General features: G+C 43.2%; 1 protein-coding gene across 5 annotated transcripts in view; it reads left to right on the top strand.

Annotated features, from left to right (window-relative positions):
* Positions 1-3,561: 3,561 nt before the first annotated feature.
* FBN3 (fibrillin 3) overlaps positions 3,562-19,902 on the top strand; it is a 59,886-nt gene continuing 43,545 nt past the window's right edge. The window contains exons 1-6 of one of the 5 annotated variants that reach the window (XM_072357569.1): positions 3,581-3,651; positions 3,762-3,847; positions 6,562-6,862; positions 12,890-12,972; positions 13,792-13,890; positions 18,268-18,363. In XM_072357569.1, coding sequence (XP_072213670.1) covers positions 3,647-3,651; positions 3,762-3,847; positions 6,562-6,862; positions 12,890-12,972; positions 13,792-13,890; positions 18,268-18,363 — 670 coding nt within the window. In that variant the 5' untranslated portion in view covers positions 3,581-3,646. Of the gene's footprint in view, positions 3,848-6,077; positions 6,213-6,561; positions 6,863-9,044; positions 9,148-12,889; positions 12,973-13,791; positions 13,891-18,267; positions 18,364-19,902 lie in introns of those variants that run through there. The other 4 variants (XM_072357570.1, XM_072357571.1, XM_072357572.1 and 1 more) reach the window with 4 other exon arrangements.

The raw sequence follows: 19,902 nt of genomic DNA, 5'->3' as shown, positions 1-19,902 counted from the left end.
TGATTGAACCTCAAAGTCTCAGTTTGGAAGGTAGACAGTTAATCCAAATTTAACTCTTGTAATGCTGATAGAACCAAGGATGCATACAGCTAGCACTTATGTGGTGGGCCTCAGCCCAGCTACGCTAGGGCTGTCTCATAGCCAGCAGATATTCCCCAGGTGGTCTATGACAACTGACTTTTACATATATGTGTAAAGAATGTGAGTAGGCCTATCCATTTTATTTTGATTTGGTGATGAAAAATGCCAGGAAAATAATGTTTCACTATATTTTACAGTCTGTCTCTTTCTCTCTGTACTTACTAAGTTATGCAGGCTCTATACCAGCATGTCTATCTCTGAGTCTTTCCTAAGCAATGTCTCAGATGATATTCACTGTGAAAAGCAGGCCAGAAATCCCATGCTTAATTGCACAGTTAAGTGGAAAGAGACAAATATGACATAAAACAGTCTATTAAAAGGTGATCTACAGCAATTGGTTTGGTGTAAAGGAAGAAGATTAAGTTAAATTTCAGAGAAGAGGATATGGACATCATATGTACTGAGAGTTCTACCAACGCCCACATGAGAAACTCCTGGAGAGCCTCACATGATGAGACCCAGTGCTCACATCAAGACATGAGCATCCTAAAAAGGTATGATGAAAATCTGAAGACCAATCTGGGAATATTTTCTTCTCTTCAAGGCAACAGGAATGCAACAATTTTTATTAGACAATTTTTACAGGCAGAAAAGGAAAGTTTTCTGTGGGTTTGATTTGGAAATCAAAAAGGCCAAGCTATAAAAATATCTAAATTATTTTAGTTGGGCAGAGAGCCTTAGTTAAAACAGCTTCTTCTGTACTTACTCCATTGAAACATTGCTACAGATAGACATGCTATGCCACTGATACTTATCTGTCTGCTGATCTTCACTCAAACAGATGCTCCATGTGGCTGTTTGAAACTACACAGGACAGCTGATTCTTGTTTAATTGGTGAGAGTAGCTTTCTGTGGGTTGGTTGGGGGTACATTTTCTATCTTACTTCCCCTCACATTGCAGTTTCTCCCTGGCAGTTTAGTGGACCATGAAACAATTCAGTGGAGAAAAGCCAGCAGTTTCACCATGGCCACAGGCCCCAGCTCTTGTTTCCCAGAGGGCTGCAACACAACCCGAAGCTGCCTAACTGAAAGATGACATTCCTCTGTCTCCCCTCCCATCCCCAGCTTGAGGCTTGCTATAAATTTATACTGGGCACAAACTTTAGAGGAAGATTACATGCTTAGATACTTGCTATGCCTTGGACCAGGTAGATCCAAGAACAGTCTGGGTGAACACACTGTTGTGCACAAACAGTCAGCTACCCAGAGGGAAAACTGATGGAGAGCCAGACAAAACATACACAAGTGTTTGTAACTTCATGTGGCCAGCAACAACCATTTGATGGCAGGGAAATAAAGAACTGTTGGAGGCTTGAATGAGACTTTGAAGGAGATCTTGCTGCTATGTCTGAATCCTGGAACTTGCTGTGTCTTAATCAGATGCAGCTGTGCTGAAAAGCCTCAGTCTAGAAAATCAGAGACAGAGCTAAAAGCATCGTGTTCATAGGGATCTGAACACACTGAATGGATAAAATACTTCTTAACCATTCATTGTGGAATGTGGAAAGAAAAAGTTTATTTCCCTCACATGTCGGTCATTTGCAGGGCTGTGTCCAGCTGCAGCCCTGAGAGAGAGGCTTGATAGAAAGGAGAGCAAATGAACCTGGGAAACGTTAATTAAATGTGCTCACCCAGATTCATGTTACATCTGAGTTAACAGAGGAAATGGATTGAGAAAGATCATGGCAGAGGTGAAACACAACACAGCATCTATTCCAAGGACAAAGAACAGTCCTCACTAGCCCAGATAAGCTAGACTGTGCATTAGAAATGCATTTCAAACAACAAACAAACAAAGATCTGTGGTTGAGTTTGCACCTACAAAAGAAACAAGAAAATGTCTCCACCTTAGGATCTCCTGCTTTTAGCATTTGAAAGCCTACTTTTTAAAATATTCCATGGTCAAAAGTCACAGATATATTTCTGGAAACTTCTGTGAATATAAAGAAGACACTGTGTGTACTTTTTGTGCCAAAATACCTTTAAATATCCAATACTCATGTAAACATTGTCATGAAGGCAATGCAGGAGTTAGGAAGCCTTAGACTAGACTGGAAAGACAAAAAGAATATTTTGCATCATCAGTTGTCACCAACTTGCCGTCCTTTAGTGAGGAAAATGTCTTTTCTTTTGCTCCCATTGCTGTGATGCTCAGTTTGAGTGCTCACTTCTGCTCTTCTCAATCAGGTGAAGTTCACATTTATTTTAACAGGAGAAAGCATCATAGGATTAGGCCCAGGAAATAGTTTTTGTATCTTGTTGAGCTCTACAAAACACTGCAGACTTGGTGGTAGAGCTGCATTCCTTGAAATGCTCCATTTTTGGCTGCTGGTGAAAATGAAGTCTGCCTTTTCCCTGTTAGTCTCCACAAGTTTGTTGTTAATTAGGCTGAGCATCATTCTGACTTCTATAAAGCTAGCAGGGGGTCGATTAGGAAATTTGAAAAGAACAAAGACGGCAGTGAGGATGTTTCAAAGAGGGGCAGGAGGAGGAGAGCTGGAACTCCCTGTCAGCTTGGGTTTGCCTCAGAATTTCTGCACCCCTGTGAAATGAGCTGTGTTTGAGCCCTCACCTGCTGCTTGTGGAAAGGTAACTGAGCTCTGAGCCACATGGCAGGACAATTCGGAATCATCCTCATGTGCATGCTGTGTGTTTTGGGGTCCATTTGGTGCAGACTAATCTGAACATCTTTGACCTGACAAACAGCTTGATTTGAGGTTTCCAGGGAGACTTTGGCATGTCATCCATCCTTGTGTGGGGACTTCACTTCCTTCTGATGGTGTGCAGCGGCACAGAGCAGAGACAGTTCAAAGAGGAGGAGGAACGTGTGCATTGTATTTTCTGTATAAAGAAAAGACAACAGAAATGGTTCCTAAGCAAGAGAAAGAGAAATATTCTCTGCACAGAGCCAAAGAGCAGAATTAGACTCAGATCTGACATTCAAACAAAGGTTGTCATACATTTATTATTTATTAACCTTGAGGAAGTGCTTGTAACTTCTAAGAATTTCTCTTTTGGAGCCAAGTTATATTTTGAGTGTGTAGGTCTTAGGCTGTGTCATCTACCCTTCAAGTCCTCTGTCTTACCTTGTTTTATACTAACCATACAAGAGAACAATCAGCAAGAAAATTGTTTTACTTGAAACCTTTTTCTACTCATCTCAGCACATGATTGCTTTTCAAAAAAGAGATGAAGAATCAGTCTCAAATTGAAAATGATTCTTTTTAATTATTTATTTATTTATTATTATTGTTTTTATCAAACGTTTTGATGTGAAGTCACTGTTACTAATGCCCTTCTGCCTCCTGCAGCTCCAGCCTAAATTTGGGACAAGGAGTCACTGCATCCAGCTGAACTGAATGTGCTCACTAATTAAGTGAGCCAAGGAGCCCTTCGCTCACGAGGAACGGTTAGGTGATAACCACGTCTGCATGCAAAAGCTAAATCCAACCTCCCCCCTCCTCGCCTCAGCCCCTCCTTGAAGTTAAAAACTTTTGGCTCAAGAATGCGGTAGGGTTGTCCTCCTGCTACTCCCACTCCTCCTGCACCCCTTCCTCCGCTGCAAGGCCCTCCCCCTGCTCAATTTGGATTAGGCTGTACCTTTTCTTCACTCCTTCAAGGGTGAGGGTTTTATTCCCTTCTTTTCTGCCCAGATCTCCACTAAACAAAGGAGCTCTGGGCACATCACCAGTTCCAGGACGTAAAGGTATTTAAACAGTTTCAGACTAAATCCAGACCTGCGTAGCTAAGATCTGATTTCTTTCTATCTGTAATCGACTTTGCAATTCTTTGTTTGCCTTAACTGTATTTTATTGTGTTTTGCACGTTTTTGGGGGTGTTAATTTAATTTGCACACTCAGAGACATGGTTTTTTGAGATGGCTTTCCTGATTCCTTCCAAACTTGCAGCTAAGTTTTAAATCTGATTTAGTGGTTGACTCTCTCTTTGCTTTGTCAGTGTAATTCTTACAAGTGGTGCTTGATGGAATTTCTCAGAGCTCGAAGTAGTTTTTGAGCCTTTCTCAAAATTCTCTTTTGATGGCGTAAAATTACTTTTCCTTACTCTCAGTAAGAACTGTGTTAATGCTCTCACGGAATGTGTCTATGCATTGATCATTTGTCATGCTTCTCAGTTCTCTGTGAGGAAATGAAGTTCCTTCACTTTAAGTTTCTGCATGAAACTTGGAAATCTCTCGAAGTGTAAAAAAATGATGTGTATATATTTATATCTATATATATATATATATTTTTTTTTTTAATATGACTTCTTTTCCCTGTGTGTGCCACCTATAAAGCTCTGGGAGAAAAGTAAACGCTCTCCCTTTTGTCCTGCTGAAGATAATCACATCCCAGGCTTTGGCACAGGCATGTGCAACAAGGCAGCAGCAGAACTAGCAGGGCTGCTGCAGGAAGGGCCGTTTCTTTGTCTCTGCCTCTGCTCCCTGCCCTGCCTTTTCCTTCCCACTCCGTCGTTCTCATTCACTGCATTTTAGATATTAAAAGCCTGAAAAATGCATGCCCTCAAGAGCTGAGATTCCCAGCTAGGACACTGCTCTGAAGCTGGGAGGGCTTATTATATTATTATTATCATTATTTTGGGTGTTCTTTTGTTAGTTGCTTTGTTTCTTTGTTTTTGGTTGTTCTTTTGTTTGTCTGTTTTTGGTTCAGGCTCACTCTCTGCCTTTACTGGGTTGATTGCGCCTGCTGTGGGACTGGGCTAGAGCAGGAACGTGCTGCTGTGGGACAGCTGGGGGGAAGGGCAGGGGGAGTTGAGGGGCCCTGTCTGTCCCAGATATTTCCACTTTGGGTGGAGAGGGGAGGCCGGTGGGACCCCTCCCTGGAGGAGCACGCATCGGAGTTCGGAGGGAGAGCTGCCTGCTGGCCCTCCCCCGACTGGGAGGAGGAAGGAAGGGACCCCGGCCCCGGAGCGCGGGGGTGGGAAGCAGAGGAGTTGAGCGCTCATTTCGACGTGCCAGCACGGGGCCGGGAGATGTGGGGAATGGGAGGGGCAGCGCGGGCCGGCCGAGGAATAAGAAGGCGTAGGATCGAGGGGTGCAGTCTGGGGTTCTCTGCGGTGCGTTCTGCACATCCCCGGGCTTCTCTTTGCTCGCCCCGACCCCGCCTCTCCCCTCTGCCCGCTCCTTGCGCCCTCGTCCCGGCCGTGCTCCCTGTGCTGGGGCGGCCCCGAGGACCCAAAGCGCTCCTCTTGGGGCTGGGTGGAGCAGAGAGTTGTGCCCCAGGCCCTAGGGCTTTCTCCTGTGCTCTCACTGCCGCATCAGACCCAGGTGACGCCAAAGACTGAAACAGAGCTTCTCCAGAGACAGTTGTGCCTCATAACCTCAGTGTCCCATGGCAGGAGGTGACGTCCACACCTCAGGTTGTGCAGGGATGCCCTGTTGGTCCAGAGCAGTGTCCTCAGTGTGCTCGCAGGACCTCGTTTCTCCCCGTGTCTCCCCATGTCTCTGCATCCCTGGGGTGGAAACATGGCTCTAGTGATCAGGACTGGTCTACATGGGCTTGCATGGGGCAGAAAACCTCTTGGGGCTGCCTTGGTGTGATTCAGGGCAAAACCCTGATGGTGGGCTCTCCTTGATGTGTATGCTCAGGTGCAGGCATGTAGCCCATGACAGCTGGCCCTTCTGTTTTCACCCCAAGGTGTGCTGGCAGTTGCAGGCTCTGCTCCTACATACCTCCCATCGTGCCCAGCCCTCCACTTTTTTATCTGTCCCTTCACCATCATGGAAATCAGGCATAGCTTAATGCACTGTCTTCATTCTCTAGCTTCAGATAAAAATCTTATATTCCCCTCCAGCCCACAATGACCTTTTTGCCTACCTCAGCACTGGCATACATTCCCCTTTGATGTGTCTTCTAGCATTCCCTCTGACTGCTCAAAATTCCAGGTATCTGAAGGTTGTTTTCAAGAAGCTGATCTCTATTCCATGCCCTGGCCTGGCTAGAATAGAGTACAGTGGGGCATGGGAAGTTGTTCCATAAACAGGATCCAGTCTTCCTTGAAGTGCTGATCCATTGCTTCATGGCGCTGCATCTCATATTGCTCCTCTAACTCAGGTAACATGATGAATTCAGTAGCATAACCTGATACCAGGGTTCCAGGACAGATGCTCTGTGGTCATTCTTAATTTTCTTACCAGAAAGGGAGGAAAATGGATGTAAGGGCAGAATCTTGGATATCATTTGGTTCCCAGCTCTTGGGAAAGGAGGGCTTTGGCAATGATATGGTGGGAAATGACATTGTGAGCATGTTGTCTGCATGTACAGGGAGCCACACTCAGTATGACTGTATGACCTCACTATATTAACTCTGGGGAGAGGCAGCCTGGAGTAAACAGTAATTTTAAAAATGTGAAAACCCTTGAGAATACTTTTTTGTTTCTCTTTCTTCTGTCTTTTCTTCTAGAAAGTGAACGGCAGGAAGGCACCTTGGCATTTAAGGGCTATTGTGAAAATCCATCCTCCACCAAGGCAGCAAGGACCCTCCAGCTGGAAGAAGATTTCAGGGCAGCCAGGAATCGTGGAATCTGTGCCATCATGGGGGTATTGTGGCTGGCCAGGTTCATGCTGGGATGTACAGCAATTTTGTATTTGAAACAAGCCCGGGGTCAATATGAAGGGGACTTGCAGACAGACAGATTTGCAGGCTATGAGGAAAGACAGCCAGCACACAGAGTGAGAAGAAGAGGCCAAGACACTTTACGAGGGTATGTTTAATGTTCATTTCTATTTTATAAAGCAGAATTTGGTTTATTATTATAGCACATAGTAACATGCCTACAGAATTGCTTTTCTGCCCTTTCCTTGAGCTCGGGAGGGAATCTGCTTTGCAGACATAAGGTAGGAGGACAGCTCTTGCCAAGGGGAATAGTAAAGCGGGCAAAGAACCCAGACTGCTATGTGAATAGAGTGCTGTGCACTGAGCTACTCTGCTTTGATCAGTTGGGGCTCATGCAAGAGTTCTGTGAGGAGTCATCAACATCTTGCCAGCAGGTGGAAGGAATCCTGAACATTTACTTGAAGGATGTCTCTGGCTGGTCTTTCCATCACCAGTGAGGATGTTGTTGACTGAGACTGCAACCCAGGAGTCACCCTCTGTCATGCTGCCAACTGATGTTGTGGGTTATACTCTTGGCTGCTTTTACACTGATAGTTGTTCTCTCTACTATTGCTAATGGGTGAGTGTACACTCTAAGTCATCTGTTGTGAAGTAAAGTTGGGGCTTGTGGCCTCATCTGTAGAAAAATTGGTATGAGAGCTGGTTCAGAGAGGATTTTCCACTTGAGCAGGGAGATGGGGCTCAGTTAAAGAATACTGAAGCTTGTGCTGGAGCTCTCAAGATGGTTCCTGGCCCTAGAATTGATTCTGGGTTATTTTAAGTCTGCCTGGCTGTAGTTCTTGGAATGTGTTCCTATGTTAGTGGGCAGAAACAGAGCAGAACGTGATACACGCGCAAAGTTTGGAGCATGCCAGAATCCTCCAGAACTTGCTCAGGAATGCTTCTTGAATGGGATGGAGTGCCATGCTCTCAGTCCAGACAGTCAAATGTGCATGTTTGGGCTAGGGCTGGGACACAGAGCTTGGCAGTAGAGCTGCAGCAGGCAGGGTCACGGTGTTTGCAACATTTGCTCATGGAATTCAAAAGCATGTAGCTGCTTGTTTCTGATATGGTGGTTTTGGAAATGATGGACAACAGCTGTCCTAGGGGTCTGCTCTTCTCAAAACTAGCTACCAAAAGTAGTCATTAGTTCACTCACAGAGAAGGGCTACCCTGTGTATCTTCCAATAAAATCTAAAAGAAATTCTACTGTGATTCTTTCAGGTATCTTTGAGTGCATTCAGATAAAATATTCCAAATCTTTATGATTAAAGGGATGAAGGACATTTCTTGCAAAGGATAGGATGACAGTCTGCCAGAGCAGAGACTGTGGCTGCCCAGGGCTAGAGGTGATTGATCACAATTTTCATAATGCAGGTAGAAAGAAATGGAGTTAGTTCATGTGTTCATTGATTACCCTGTCTTATGTAGTCTTGTGGGGAAGAAGGAAGGGCAAAGCATAGAAATGGTATTTCCATCTGAGGGAAGGTCACTAGACACCAGTGATCTTATGAAACTCAGGGATTTAGATAACCAGATACTGTTTTAAAAAATGACTTAGAGCTTAAATTTTCCTGATTTTTGGTGGGCCTGAAGCATCCAAATGCCATACACATTAAAAAATAGAGCCTGAGGTCCCAAGTTAGAAGTGACTTCTGAAAACTTTTCTCTGAAGCCTCAGACATTGGTTGGCCAACACTGCAGTAAAGCAATACTAAATTATCTGTTATGTAAGCAACTGAAGGCCACACAGTAAGTCTGAGGCAGGATTGGGACCAGGTCTGAAGTGTCTGGCTCCAGATCCCCTGCTGAGAGTTAAGGACCACACCACTGGCTCTTTGGTTTTTCCTCTGCTTTCCTAATGCCCTCTGAAGCAATTGCTGTAGGAAGAGAAAAAGCTCCACTGGGATATGTGCAAGATCTTTTTAAAGACATCTCAGCAAATACAAATTAAGGTAGCTGAAGATTCATTGTTTCTTGGCTCTTGGGAGGGCAGTCTGTTGTTAGGGAGGGAATGATGGTGGGCAATGCAAGGAGCACTGCCAGAGCACAGTGGCTGAGCTCGTGCCTCGTAATGTATGCATTAGCGATCTTAAAGCAACCTACTTCAACAAGCTAGAACTGGTTCATATTCCACCAGTTTTCTTCTGTGACCCTTTTTGTCCTGAGTGGATTGAACCACAGATTTTTCTGTCTCTACATTTTGTTTGACTTAAATTTGGGCAGGAAATTAGGATCACTCCTGAACTGGACAAAGAAATGTGACCCAGGTGTCTTCCACTTCTTTCCAGCTTGCCATACGGGGAAATGTTTACCAACTCTGGAGGAATCAAATATGCAAGCATGTCTTTGGTGTTCCTTCCTACTGCTGCATGTAGCACACATACCTACAGCGTGAGTAATTCCCCATGGGTTTCCCAGGAAAGCCTTACTTAAACCCAAGCAGTATTGCATATCTACTCTGCTTTGGTGCCCAGAGGCTTTATATGAAGCCATAGTCAATTAGTATGTAGGTCACTTCAAAAGTAATGCCTCCTATTTATTTCCATTGAAACAAGACACAGAGAGCACAAAAACACTACTTGACAGAGCAAATTCTGAGCTACAAACACTTTTTTTCAGTGTAGTCAGCACCATTAGCTGTTCATTTTCACCAGTGATGAACAAGAGCTGTATGCTGTACTTGTACAAATCTGCACCAGTGAAGGTGACCCACTGTTTCTGTCGCCACTGCTGAAATGCAGGATTGTGTATGGTTCTATTAGAAAATGGTGCTGCATTCCCTTCCCAATCTCCTTTAAGAAGGGGAAAGTATGAAATAAATGCAAAGAACGAAATAAATGCAAGTAAACAAGTGTATTATTCACCAATACCTTTACAAATAATGAAATAACATGGAGCAATAAATCACAGCCAAAGCTGTGATTTAATCTGTCCTTAAATCCATTAAAGTAGGGGCAATTAAGAATCACTGTCTCCTGGAAGGAACAGCACTGACAAATCCATTTGTGAAGTAGGATTTGAATAGGATTATTAGTTTAATGAACTACTGAACAGTTTCCAAGAGCAAGAATGTGTTTAACAATGGGGAAAGAAAAGATGATTAGTCTGCAGCCAGCTGAGCTGTTTGCTGGCAGTGTGATTTCCTGTAAGTTCATGGCTGCCTATTTTTTTTTCAAGTCAGAATAAAGGCTCAGCTATAGCCTGACTTTAAACAAAACTAATTATGTCAAGCCCATTAATTAGAAAATGGCCACTGCAATTGAGAAGATGGATGAAGATGAAATGTTTTGAAAAGAAGGGCATGCATACTTTCATCATAACTCTTCTTCAATTGCTCTGATCTGTGCAAAAAGACAGAGAGAAATCTCAGTGAGTTGTGGGAAATGGAGAGGAAGTTCACACTGTGACTGCAGAAGATGGAAGTAATTGGTGGGGTGTGGATAAGCTAAACTCCCCACACATCCCAGCTTGGAAGCTCAGGTACAGTGTTTGTGGGGGGAGGTTCGGGCTGATTCTGTACTCTGTCAGCCATTTAAATTGAAGTTGACATTGTGACGATGTTTAATGTCAGAGGGAGTTGGGCACAGTGTAGACCAGCTTCACTGCTTTTCCAAATCATGAGATGTGCACAGAGCAGATGATTTCCAGCAGCACTTTAATCTGGCTTGATCCCTGATGTTGCAGTTCTGCAAGCATCTTAGTACAGTAATTATTAGCTGTTATCAGCTCTCCTGTCCTTGCATAATGGGATCTCACCATCGCACCACTTCCGCTCTTGCATTTGGCATTGCTTTCCTAATCCGTGTTGCTGGTGGAATGCTTATGGAGAGGATGATGCCCAACTGGAGTGAACAGCCAGAGATGAGCAGAGCACAGAGCTGCTCTGTTCATAGGCAAAACCAGTCTGCACTGGCCTGGAGTCCTGCTAGGAGCAAAGCACAGGGAAACCACCACCAAGTCCCATGTGTCTTGTGGCATCTACTGTTCTGTAATTGGGAATTATTAACTCTCCTATTTACTCAGCAAAAATATCAGTCCATATACTCTGTGTGACAAACACCGGGATTTTTTTATCTTTTACTTTTTTTTTTTTACCAGAATCAGTTTAATTTTTTTTTCCACTGTTACTTTAGGTCTACTAGAAATAATATAAAGAGCAGATCCATGAAAAAAGCAGTGTGTTCATTTCATGATTATGACCCTGATTCTGCCGCTGCTAAGACAGGATAATACTTCCATTGATTTTTATGAAAAGGAGTTTGGCTTAAATGGGAGTCAGCAAATTCTTCCTGCACCTTTACCATCTTTATCTAGAGTACTATTAGTGCCAATTGTCATTCCTAAAGCTGAACAAACAGAAGTTTTGAGAATTGTCCAAGTCTGTTGCTGAGTGGTTTGATTTCGCCATAAATATTTCTTAAATGAATCTTGGAAGATAAATAAAAACTAAATGTAGCACGTAAGAAGGGCAGCAACTATTGGTTCATCCCATGAAACATGTCAGAATTGTTTCACCCAAAACAGGTGCACTGTGAAGCAGCCGAGAGATTTTATAGTCACCTGGGATACCTAGAAAATGCAAAGAAAAGAGGTGAAGGAAAGCTAAGGAGTCTGGGCAAGCTTGATGGACTTCTAAATGAAATTATAGTGCTACCCACAAGATAATAAGCTGTTAAGAGGAGTCTAGAGAAGTTCAAAGAGTAAACATTCACCAAAGATTACTACATGCATAGAAATCAAATCTATCTCAGGACATCCTTGACTGAAAATGTAGAATTGAGGGCCATACTGGGGGAAATTATTTCTTATGTTTATATTGTTCTATGTGCATCCATTTTTGGTCACTGCTTGAGAAAATGTGCTATATATGGACCACAGACAGATGCCATGTGACTGTACTTACAAATAGGAACAGACAGTGGTCATTTCTTGTGAAATTAAACTGCTGTTTAGCAGTCTTTCTAAGGAGCTGATAAGCAAAATCTGGGGACTGATAGATGCAGTGTTGTTCTGAGTTCATCTCAGAGATCTGTTCCACAAATCCTTACAAGAGTTTTCTCAGATCACTGGCACCCAAGATAAATAGGCTTAAAGTACCACGGAAGTGAGAGTGTGCAGTTGTGCTTTTGGAAGTGCAGCATTGCTTTTGGTGGTACCCCAGGGTATGGATGGGCAGTCAGGACTGACCCTGTGCCCATGGAGATGTTACTGGTAATGCAGCAGTCAGTGAGTGCTGGGCAGATAACATGTCTTTCACAACCATCTACAGTGGTTTAAATTGTTTTGTTTTTGTTTTTTTTTCCTGGAAAGATGGTGAGGCCATCAAGAATGAGAATGTTTGAGCAGCAGGGAACATTCCCTGTACAGACCAGAGCAGCTCTGAGAATTACCCCAGCTCCAGCAATTTTCATTCACTTCTGTCTTCCTCTGATTGAAGGAATGGAAATACCACTTCTGAAAGCCAGCAACAACTGAGGCACACTGGTTACCCATGACATAGGGGAGACAAATCCTGGGCTGTTGTGCTTGCTGTCTGGAAAGCACACATTACATGTAGCCAAGGTTTCATTAGCTGTGGATCTTACTGGATGGCAGAAGTGTTACTTTCAGGACGTTGCACAAAGCAGTCCTTTCACAACAGTGCAGAGCCTTCTGAAGAAGGCAGAGACTTCACGTTGTATATTCTTTCTCCTGCAGCTGAAGGGGCAAAGATCTGCATGCATGCATGTGCATTGAGCACGTAGCTGTGGGCTAAGCAGGAAGTTTGGGGTAGCTGTACTTAGTTTTTGGCTCGTATTTGAGTCTGCAGAACATTCTTACTCCAAACTTCACATGCTGTGCTGTCTGCCCTCTTCTACGTTTAACAATGAGTACAGTTCTGCTGGGGTCACACCAGGCATCTGACAATAATTGGCAGGCTGAGCCCTTTCCACCTGCTTGCATCACCAGTAGGCAACAATTCAGTGCCCTAGGCTGTAGTTCTCAGGCTGCTAATAGGAACAGTTCATTGCCACTTGTGTTCAGAAAAAATGTCATTTAAGAGACTACTCAACTGTTCTCATGCAGCAGTGATATGTACTGAATATCCCATGGCACTCTTCAGAAACAGGAAAAAATTGTTTTTAATTTTCAGACCCAATGTCTGTGGCTCAAGGTTCCACTCCTACTGCTGTCCTGGCTGGAAAACGCTGCCTGGAGGGAACCAGTGCATTGTCCGTGAGTATCCATTTTCTTGTTAAGTACACCAAGGGAACTCACTGCCACGTGGGAAGGAAAACATACTGCATGCTTCAGCAGATGACAAGGCATTTCATAATCCACTGGGGTAGGAGCAGGGATTGGTGGGTGTTCATGTCTCTAATACTCTTGTTTAAAGCAGGGTTGCTGCAATCGGTCCTATTTAGTGTATAGCCTTTTATCTTCTGCCAAGCTGCTGCTGTTCCCTGTTGCTTGACAGCTTGCGTGTTTGCTCATAGGAAGTTTTAGTGACTCCTGAGAAAGTAATTTTAGAGTCTTTATTGAGATGAAATATTTTGGCTGCTAGACAAGAGCTAGGTACTGCCATTGTAAGCACGTTATCATATGAAAGTGTCCACAGGCAGGAATTTTCATCTTTCTTTCAGTATCCCATTTCTAAAGCAGAATGCTGACTTGTGTAGATCACACCTCTGTTTCAACAGGTATTTTTCCTGTTTGAAATAGATCATTATTATACTCTCAAGTGCTGACACACACCTCTACAGTACATTAAGGGGCTTGGGACTGGCTGATGATTCTCACTTCTGTAGGTGAGCTATAGGGTGATGAAGGAGTCTGTCCTTCGGAGGGTGCTCTCATGGGATAAATAAATGAGATTCTTATTGGAAACAAAAAGCATCATTGTACCTGTGTTTGATCATGATATGTTCTGAAGCACAGTAAGCACATACTGCAAATGAATGGTGTCCTGCAATTATTAACCATATCCTGGGCATACCAAATATCAGAAAACACTCTGAGATTGTGTTAATCACTGTCTCCTTTTTTTTCCTCTAGCAATTTGCAGGAATTCTTGTGGTGATGGATTTTGTTCACGGCCAAACATGTGCACATGCTCCAATGGACAGCTCTCTCCCAACTGTGGCTCAGCTGGAGGTAAGATAACAGTGGTGATGATTCTCCTCTGTCTGGAGAACTTATGTGTTTTCATAAAAATTTTGCAGTCAAAATAGGCCAGAAGGTCCTAAGCTGACTTGGGCAGTATTTACAAAATCATTCATTTCTTTTGATGTATGCTTCTTTGATATGAGAAATCATATAGGATAAAGCTCAGAAACTGCATTTCAAAGCAGCAAGTAGCAACACTGCCGCCAAAGAGTCCATCCATTCCTGACCGCTCCTAGAAGTGTAATTAAATCTGTCACTGTTGTTGTTTACCAAACAGTTATTTTTTCCAGTGTTACATTCATTCATTCATGCTTTGCTTAGGCTGCAATTTGAATTTCAGGGAGACTCACTCAGTGCTTTTAGTGAACTGCAGTGACACTAAGTTAACGTGCTGGCCGAGTTGGGAATGCAGAAATTTTATTGCCACTTTTTCTGCCTTTTTCTCTCAGACTTTCAGGACAAAAATCTGAAAAGCTCAGGGAGGAGCTTATGTGGCTGAGGTTTTTGAAAAATACTGCATAGAAACAAACTGGAGGAATCTGAAGAGTGACAGTCAAATATCCAGCAGGCAATTCCCATAACCCTCTGGTAATTCTTTCAGAACATATTCAAGACAAGGAGGAATGGCTTTAAACTAGAAGATGGGAGAGTATATTGGGTGTCAGGCAGAAATGCTTCACTCGGAGGGCAGTGAGACCCTGGAAGTGCCCAGAGCTGTGGGTGCCTCAACCCTGGAGCTGCCCCAGGCCGTGGATGGGCCCTGAGCAGTCAGAGATGGGGAGGCACTCAGCCCACAGCAGGAGATGAGGGGGATGTGAAGTGCTTTCCAAGCCCAGACATGCTGTAATTCAATGAGTGTTATGATCTATGCGTGCAGCTAGTGGCACAGTGTTTGAAGAATGATGATTATTTTTTCCAGGACTCTATGCAAGATGCAGAATCCAGTGGGATTTTAGAGCATCTTGTAGGTCTCATGGCAATTGCTGGAGACAACTCAGTAATTTATTTTCCATTACTGCCCATCTATAGGCATGCTATTGTTAATAAAATCACTTGCAGGCATCTGACTGAAGGCCAGAGACCAAGTCCCCTCGAACCTCAAAACCACATTCAGAGCATGACACAAAGAAGGAAATTCCCAGTATCTGATCACAGAATGCCACATTGCCCTTCAACCCTGCAGATGTCCCCAGAAAGTGCTCATCACTGAAGCGTATGTGAGCACTGCTTTGCAGACCTCGCCAATGCTCTGCTTAGAGGAAGGTGCTGGAGACACAAAAGTTTCTGGAATGAGGGTCCAGATGTTAGCAATCACAGAGGAATGCAAGGAATGCTGTAGGCAGTATATACATTTGGGCACAGACTTGGCATTCCTCTGTGCCTGGGGTGGATTTCAGCAGGCGCTCGGGGTTAGGGTTGGTTTCTCTGCAGAGGCTTCATTAAATCTGGCATTCATTGAGGGAATGTTTGTATCTACATTTATCATGAATGCTTCAGGGAGGTAAAATAGTCAAACAGTGCATTCCAGAGGCAATAAAATCTACTCTGCCTCTCTCTGTCATAACAAAAAGTTTGGTTTCTTACTTGAGGGAGCAAAGGCATTTAAAGAGTAATTTGCAAGTCACTGTTGAGATAGTAGCAATCTGTTAGGAGACATAAAACTTGTCTGCAAACTGTACTGCTGATGGCTGGCAGATCAGCCACAGCCACCGATCCTTTAAAATAAAACATCCTTAAAAATAAAAGTAACACTGATCCAGTGCAATGGGAAGAGTTAATTGGGGCGAGCTGTCATTCTCTTTTTCCTAGAACTTTTGTCTCTGCCGTCTTGGAAAATCCCGACAAAGTGCAACAGGCCTTTCAATTTTCAGTTGAAAGATGTTCTTCTGCACTCCAAATCTAGCAGACCTCTCAGTGCAAGCGCTAGAGATAAGTGAGATAGCAATGGGATCTCAGGGCCTTTGGGATCACAGCAGAAGTAAGGAATAGGACCTGCTCTGAACAATCAATGCCAATTAGCTGGAAAATTTCTGTATGAGTGTCTGGGCATTATGTCCATACTCCAAACTTTTAGATTTTATCAGTTTCATTAAATCTTAGCCCTTGCATAAAGCACTGAATGCAAGGCACGGCAGACTGTGTAGGGAAAAGCTCTGACAGATGGACAGTGGACAGACAGACATTTCCTAGCTACCTCTTCCTACTGTCTCTGGGTGTGTCTCCCAGATTTGTGGCATTTAATTGCTTTCCCAGCACTGATTAATTGTAGTGAGGGATGTAGGGTAAGAACATGTTGGAAATAAAGCTGTTTCCCAGAGAGGCTGGTCTCCTGTCTGACGATCTGGGCAGTGCTTTGAAGCCTCAAGCTTAGTTTCTTTAATGATTAAGCTTTCATCTAAATTTGGCCTCATCTCTGGCCATAGAGCAATAGGAAGAACTGTAGACATTATAACTGATTATAACCATACTAGAAATGTGTGAATTAAATGTCTAAATGTCATGTTTTACATGTGCTTAGTGTTTTGAATGCAAAGCTCCAAGTCTTCTCACTCTACTCCTTCTTCCTGTCAGGCCTCCTATGAACAAAGCATGAACTGTGCAATTATCCTTAGTGGACACTTACGATTCCTGCTGCCTTTTGGGCAAATATTTCACTTGCTCTGCCCCCATCTCTTCTCTTTTGGAGCTGTTGTTATATGTAGAGGGAAGACACAAACCTCACCCGAGCATCTCCTCACTGCTGCACTTTCTAATCCCTACCTTCTTCAAGCTGCCAAGTCATAGGACAACAGAACTGTTAGTGTTGGAAGGGATAGTCCAACTCCCCTGCAGTGATCAGGGTCATCCACAGCTCAGTCAGGTTGCTTACAGTCTGGTCCAGCCTGGCCTTAACTGTCTCCAAGGACAGGCATCCAATGCATCACTGGACAACCTGTTTTCATGTCTCATCTCCCTTATTGTGAAGACTTTTTCCTTATGCACAAATTAAATCTCCCTCCTTTTAGTCTGAAACCACTTCCCTGTGTCCTGTCACAACAGACTCCACTAAAGTGTCTGTCCCGTTCCTTCTTACAGCCCCTTTCTGATACTGAAGGCAGCACTTAGATCTCCATGGAGACTTCTCTTCTGGGGGATGGACATCCCCAGCTCTCCCAGCCCCTCCTATTCTGACAGACAGGAACTGTGATGTATGTGCTGAAAAACAGTTTTCACTTAATTTGCTATAACCTAAGGCACTTGCAATTTGAGTTGTCATTTTTGACAAAGAAAGAATGCATTGTTCCAGGCATTGCAGTAACAAATGAAAGCTGTTTGATCTGTATTTGTAAGTCAGTCTTTAGTAATAAATATCCCCTTTGGGGCTCTTCTACTTTAATATCACATTCCTTTAATATTGTATAGTAATGGAGCAGTTAAAGCTAGTACTGGCTTTGTGTTTCCATCAGTATAAAACTGCCTGTTTCTTCTGTATTACTGTTGTTTTCCTAGAGTGCATTATTCACATTCACTGCTCCATAATCTACAGTGGAAGCTGAACTTTAACAGAGAAAGAATAAATAATACATGGTTTTCTTTGCAGATTTGTTAAAAGCCCTCTTTTGTATGGGATGAATCTCATTAATAAGGCCACATGGTCATTGGAAAAAGAAGAGAAATACCTTTAAAATTTATGGTTTTCCTTCACAGAATAAATTCTACTCCCAGCTCCTCTCATAGCATTTGACATGCTTGTAATAAGAAAATGTTTTAAAGATTAAATAACCCAGAATGAGAAAAGCATATCTTGAAAATAGAGCAAAAACTCTATTACTCTAGAGTAAATATGCCCCTACTCTCAGTCACGTGAGCTGCATCCTTTTGAAAAGACAAAAAATTCAGGTGTTTAATCAGGGTAGATCCTGTTGAGTGCCTCTGGTTTCCATAGAATGATTCCTATTTCTGTTAAAGACTGCTTGCCATAAGACAGCAATCCCACCTTGTCATGGTCACCTCCCCTACACTGCTCATAATGTTACACTGCCTGTAACATTCCTGTCTTGTCCCTGCCTCAACAGTGCAATACTTCCAGCTGTAGAACAGTACAAATGTCTTGTGTCCAGGGAATACAGAACAGGCTACAGTGTTTATAGTTGTAACAAACACTGGAGTAATGTTACCTTAGTAAAAGCACAAGCCTTTAACCCATTGTGGGCACAAAATCTTTAGTGAGGCTTCAGCAGTGATTTCATTTAACTTGAAGGCATATTTAACATCACCTGTGCACTGAGAGGAGAGAGATTAAGAAAGTTACACATGAGGTGTGCACCTCCTGCCATGGGTTATTTGTTGCATTGTCTTGTAATACTTCTCTGCTCTTCTCCACAGTCCAAACCTGCAATGTCAGATGCATGAATGGTGGAAGCTGCAATGAGGAATCTTGCCTCTGCCAGAAAGGTTACACCGGAACGTACTGTGGTCAGCGTAAGTACTTGCAACACCAGCTGTATGCATGCAGAAGGACAAGGCATATTAAATTACAATATTAAAGAATCTCTGATCAAATGAAATTTTACAGGCAAATTTCAAATCCCTGTATGAATGTGAGAACCGCTTTGGTTCTCAGTGAAATCCATGAGAAGTTTCTTTAAGACGGACAAAAGACCATATTTTCCCTAAGCTTATCCTCAGCTACAACTGATTCATTTTTGCTGGAGCTTTCCAAAAAGTTCAAGTGAAGACAGACACACCATATGGAAAATTTCATTCTGAACAGTTAAAGCTTGGGAAAATTGTAAGTAACAGTAAACCAGAGCTTATACTGGAGCGTGCTAAGCAACCTTTATTAAGTGCTGCTACCAGCTCCACCTATAATATCCTCAGTACAGTTTTCATAACAGTTTAGATATTGGCAGCACATCACTGGCAGGGTGGGATGCCACTGGCAGCTTTCCAGCCAAGCTGATTTCAGCTTCCTCAGCTCTGAAATGGGTGAAACCTTTGAAGGCTGTGATATGCAGCAGTACCTGGCCTCTGCTCCCTGGCACTTGGCACTAAACTAGTAATGGCCACAATCAAGTACTGTACAAGATTGCTGCCGATCTCACTTTTCAGGGGATATTATGTATCATCTTCAGTGTGTCAGTGGTGCTAGGCAACTGAGTCGCTCAAAGGGTGAGGTACAGGAATTTTAGGAAATACCTTAACAGCCCTAATTAGTCCCAACAAGCACTGAGGTTTTAATAGCTCTGTGGCATCTGGCCCCTCTCAGCCTCTCACTGGCACTCTCTGCAGCACTTGATCTTGTGTCACAGATGACTGTGGACTTCCATCTTGTATTCAAATGCAAGATAATGCCAGCTAGTGTGGGTATAGAAGAAGATAGGTCTGAAGAAGACGTTTCCATTTTGGAAGCTAGTGATACCACACACTTCCTACAGTAGAATTTGGATTGTTCATAGAAGAAACCAAATTTCTCTTTCTAACTTTCTTCAGTAGCTCACATTCTTACCTGTCACAACCAGCAACTGCTCACATCATGCAGGTTTTTCAGCTAGTAAAGCCTAGTCAGTGACATAAGTGCTCTGCCTTCACTTCCATCATGTTGACAGCAGATTTTCAACTTAGAATAGCAGGACTAGTCTGAAGTCAAGGAATGTTTGTTTGCTGCCATATCACAATGGCCTCTGGTTCTTCCTTGCTTCAGATGCATGGGATGAAATGGCTGACTGGTCTCTTCTCACATTTTATTGTCTTCCTGTTCTCCTCTCCTTAGATTTAAACTGTCCATGCAGTTTCGCATTTGTATAAATTCATCTTGACCTTGACATTTAAATCCCAGTGCTGACCTGAATGAGCTGAGATTCCAGAGCACAGGAAATCCTCTCTAGTGAAACGGGAGTTTATAGCCTTTTTATAAATGGTTTCACTCATAAACAGGAAATTATTTTCGAGGGGAAAGGAAAAAAAAAAAAATCATGCTTTTCTCTATGTATTCACTACGTGGAAGAGATTCTTGATGGG

This window comes from Excalfactoria chinensis, chromosome 26, assembly GCF_039878825.1.
Source record: "Excalfactoria chinensis isolate bCotChi1 chromosome 26, bCotChi1.hap2, whole genome shotgun sequence".
Lineage (NCBI taxonomy): Eukaryota > Metazoa > Chordata > Aves > Galliformes > Phasianidae > Excalfactoria > Excalfactoria chinensis.
Note: the sequence above shows the minus strand (reverse complement) of the source record. Positions and strands in the feature narration are given on the sequence as shown.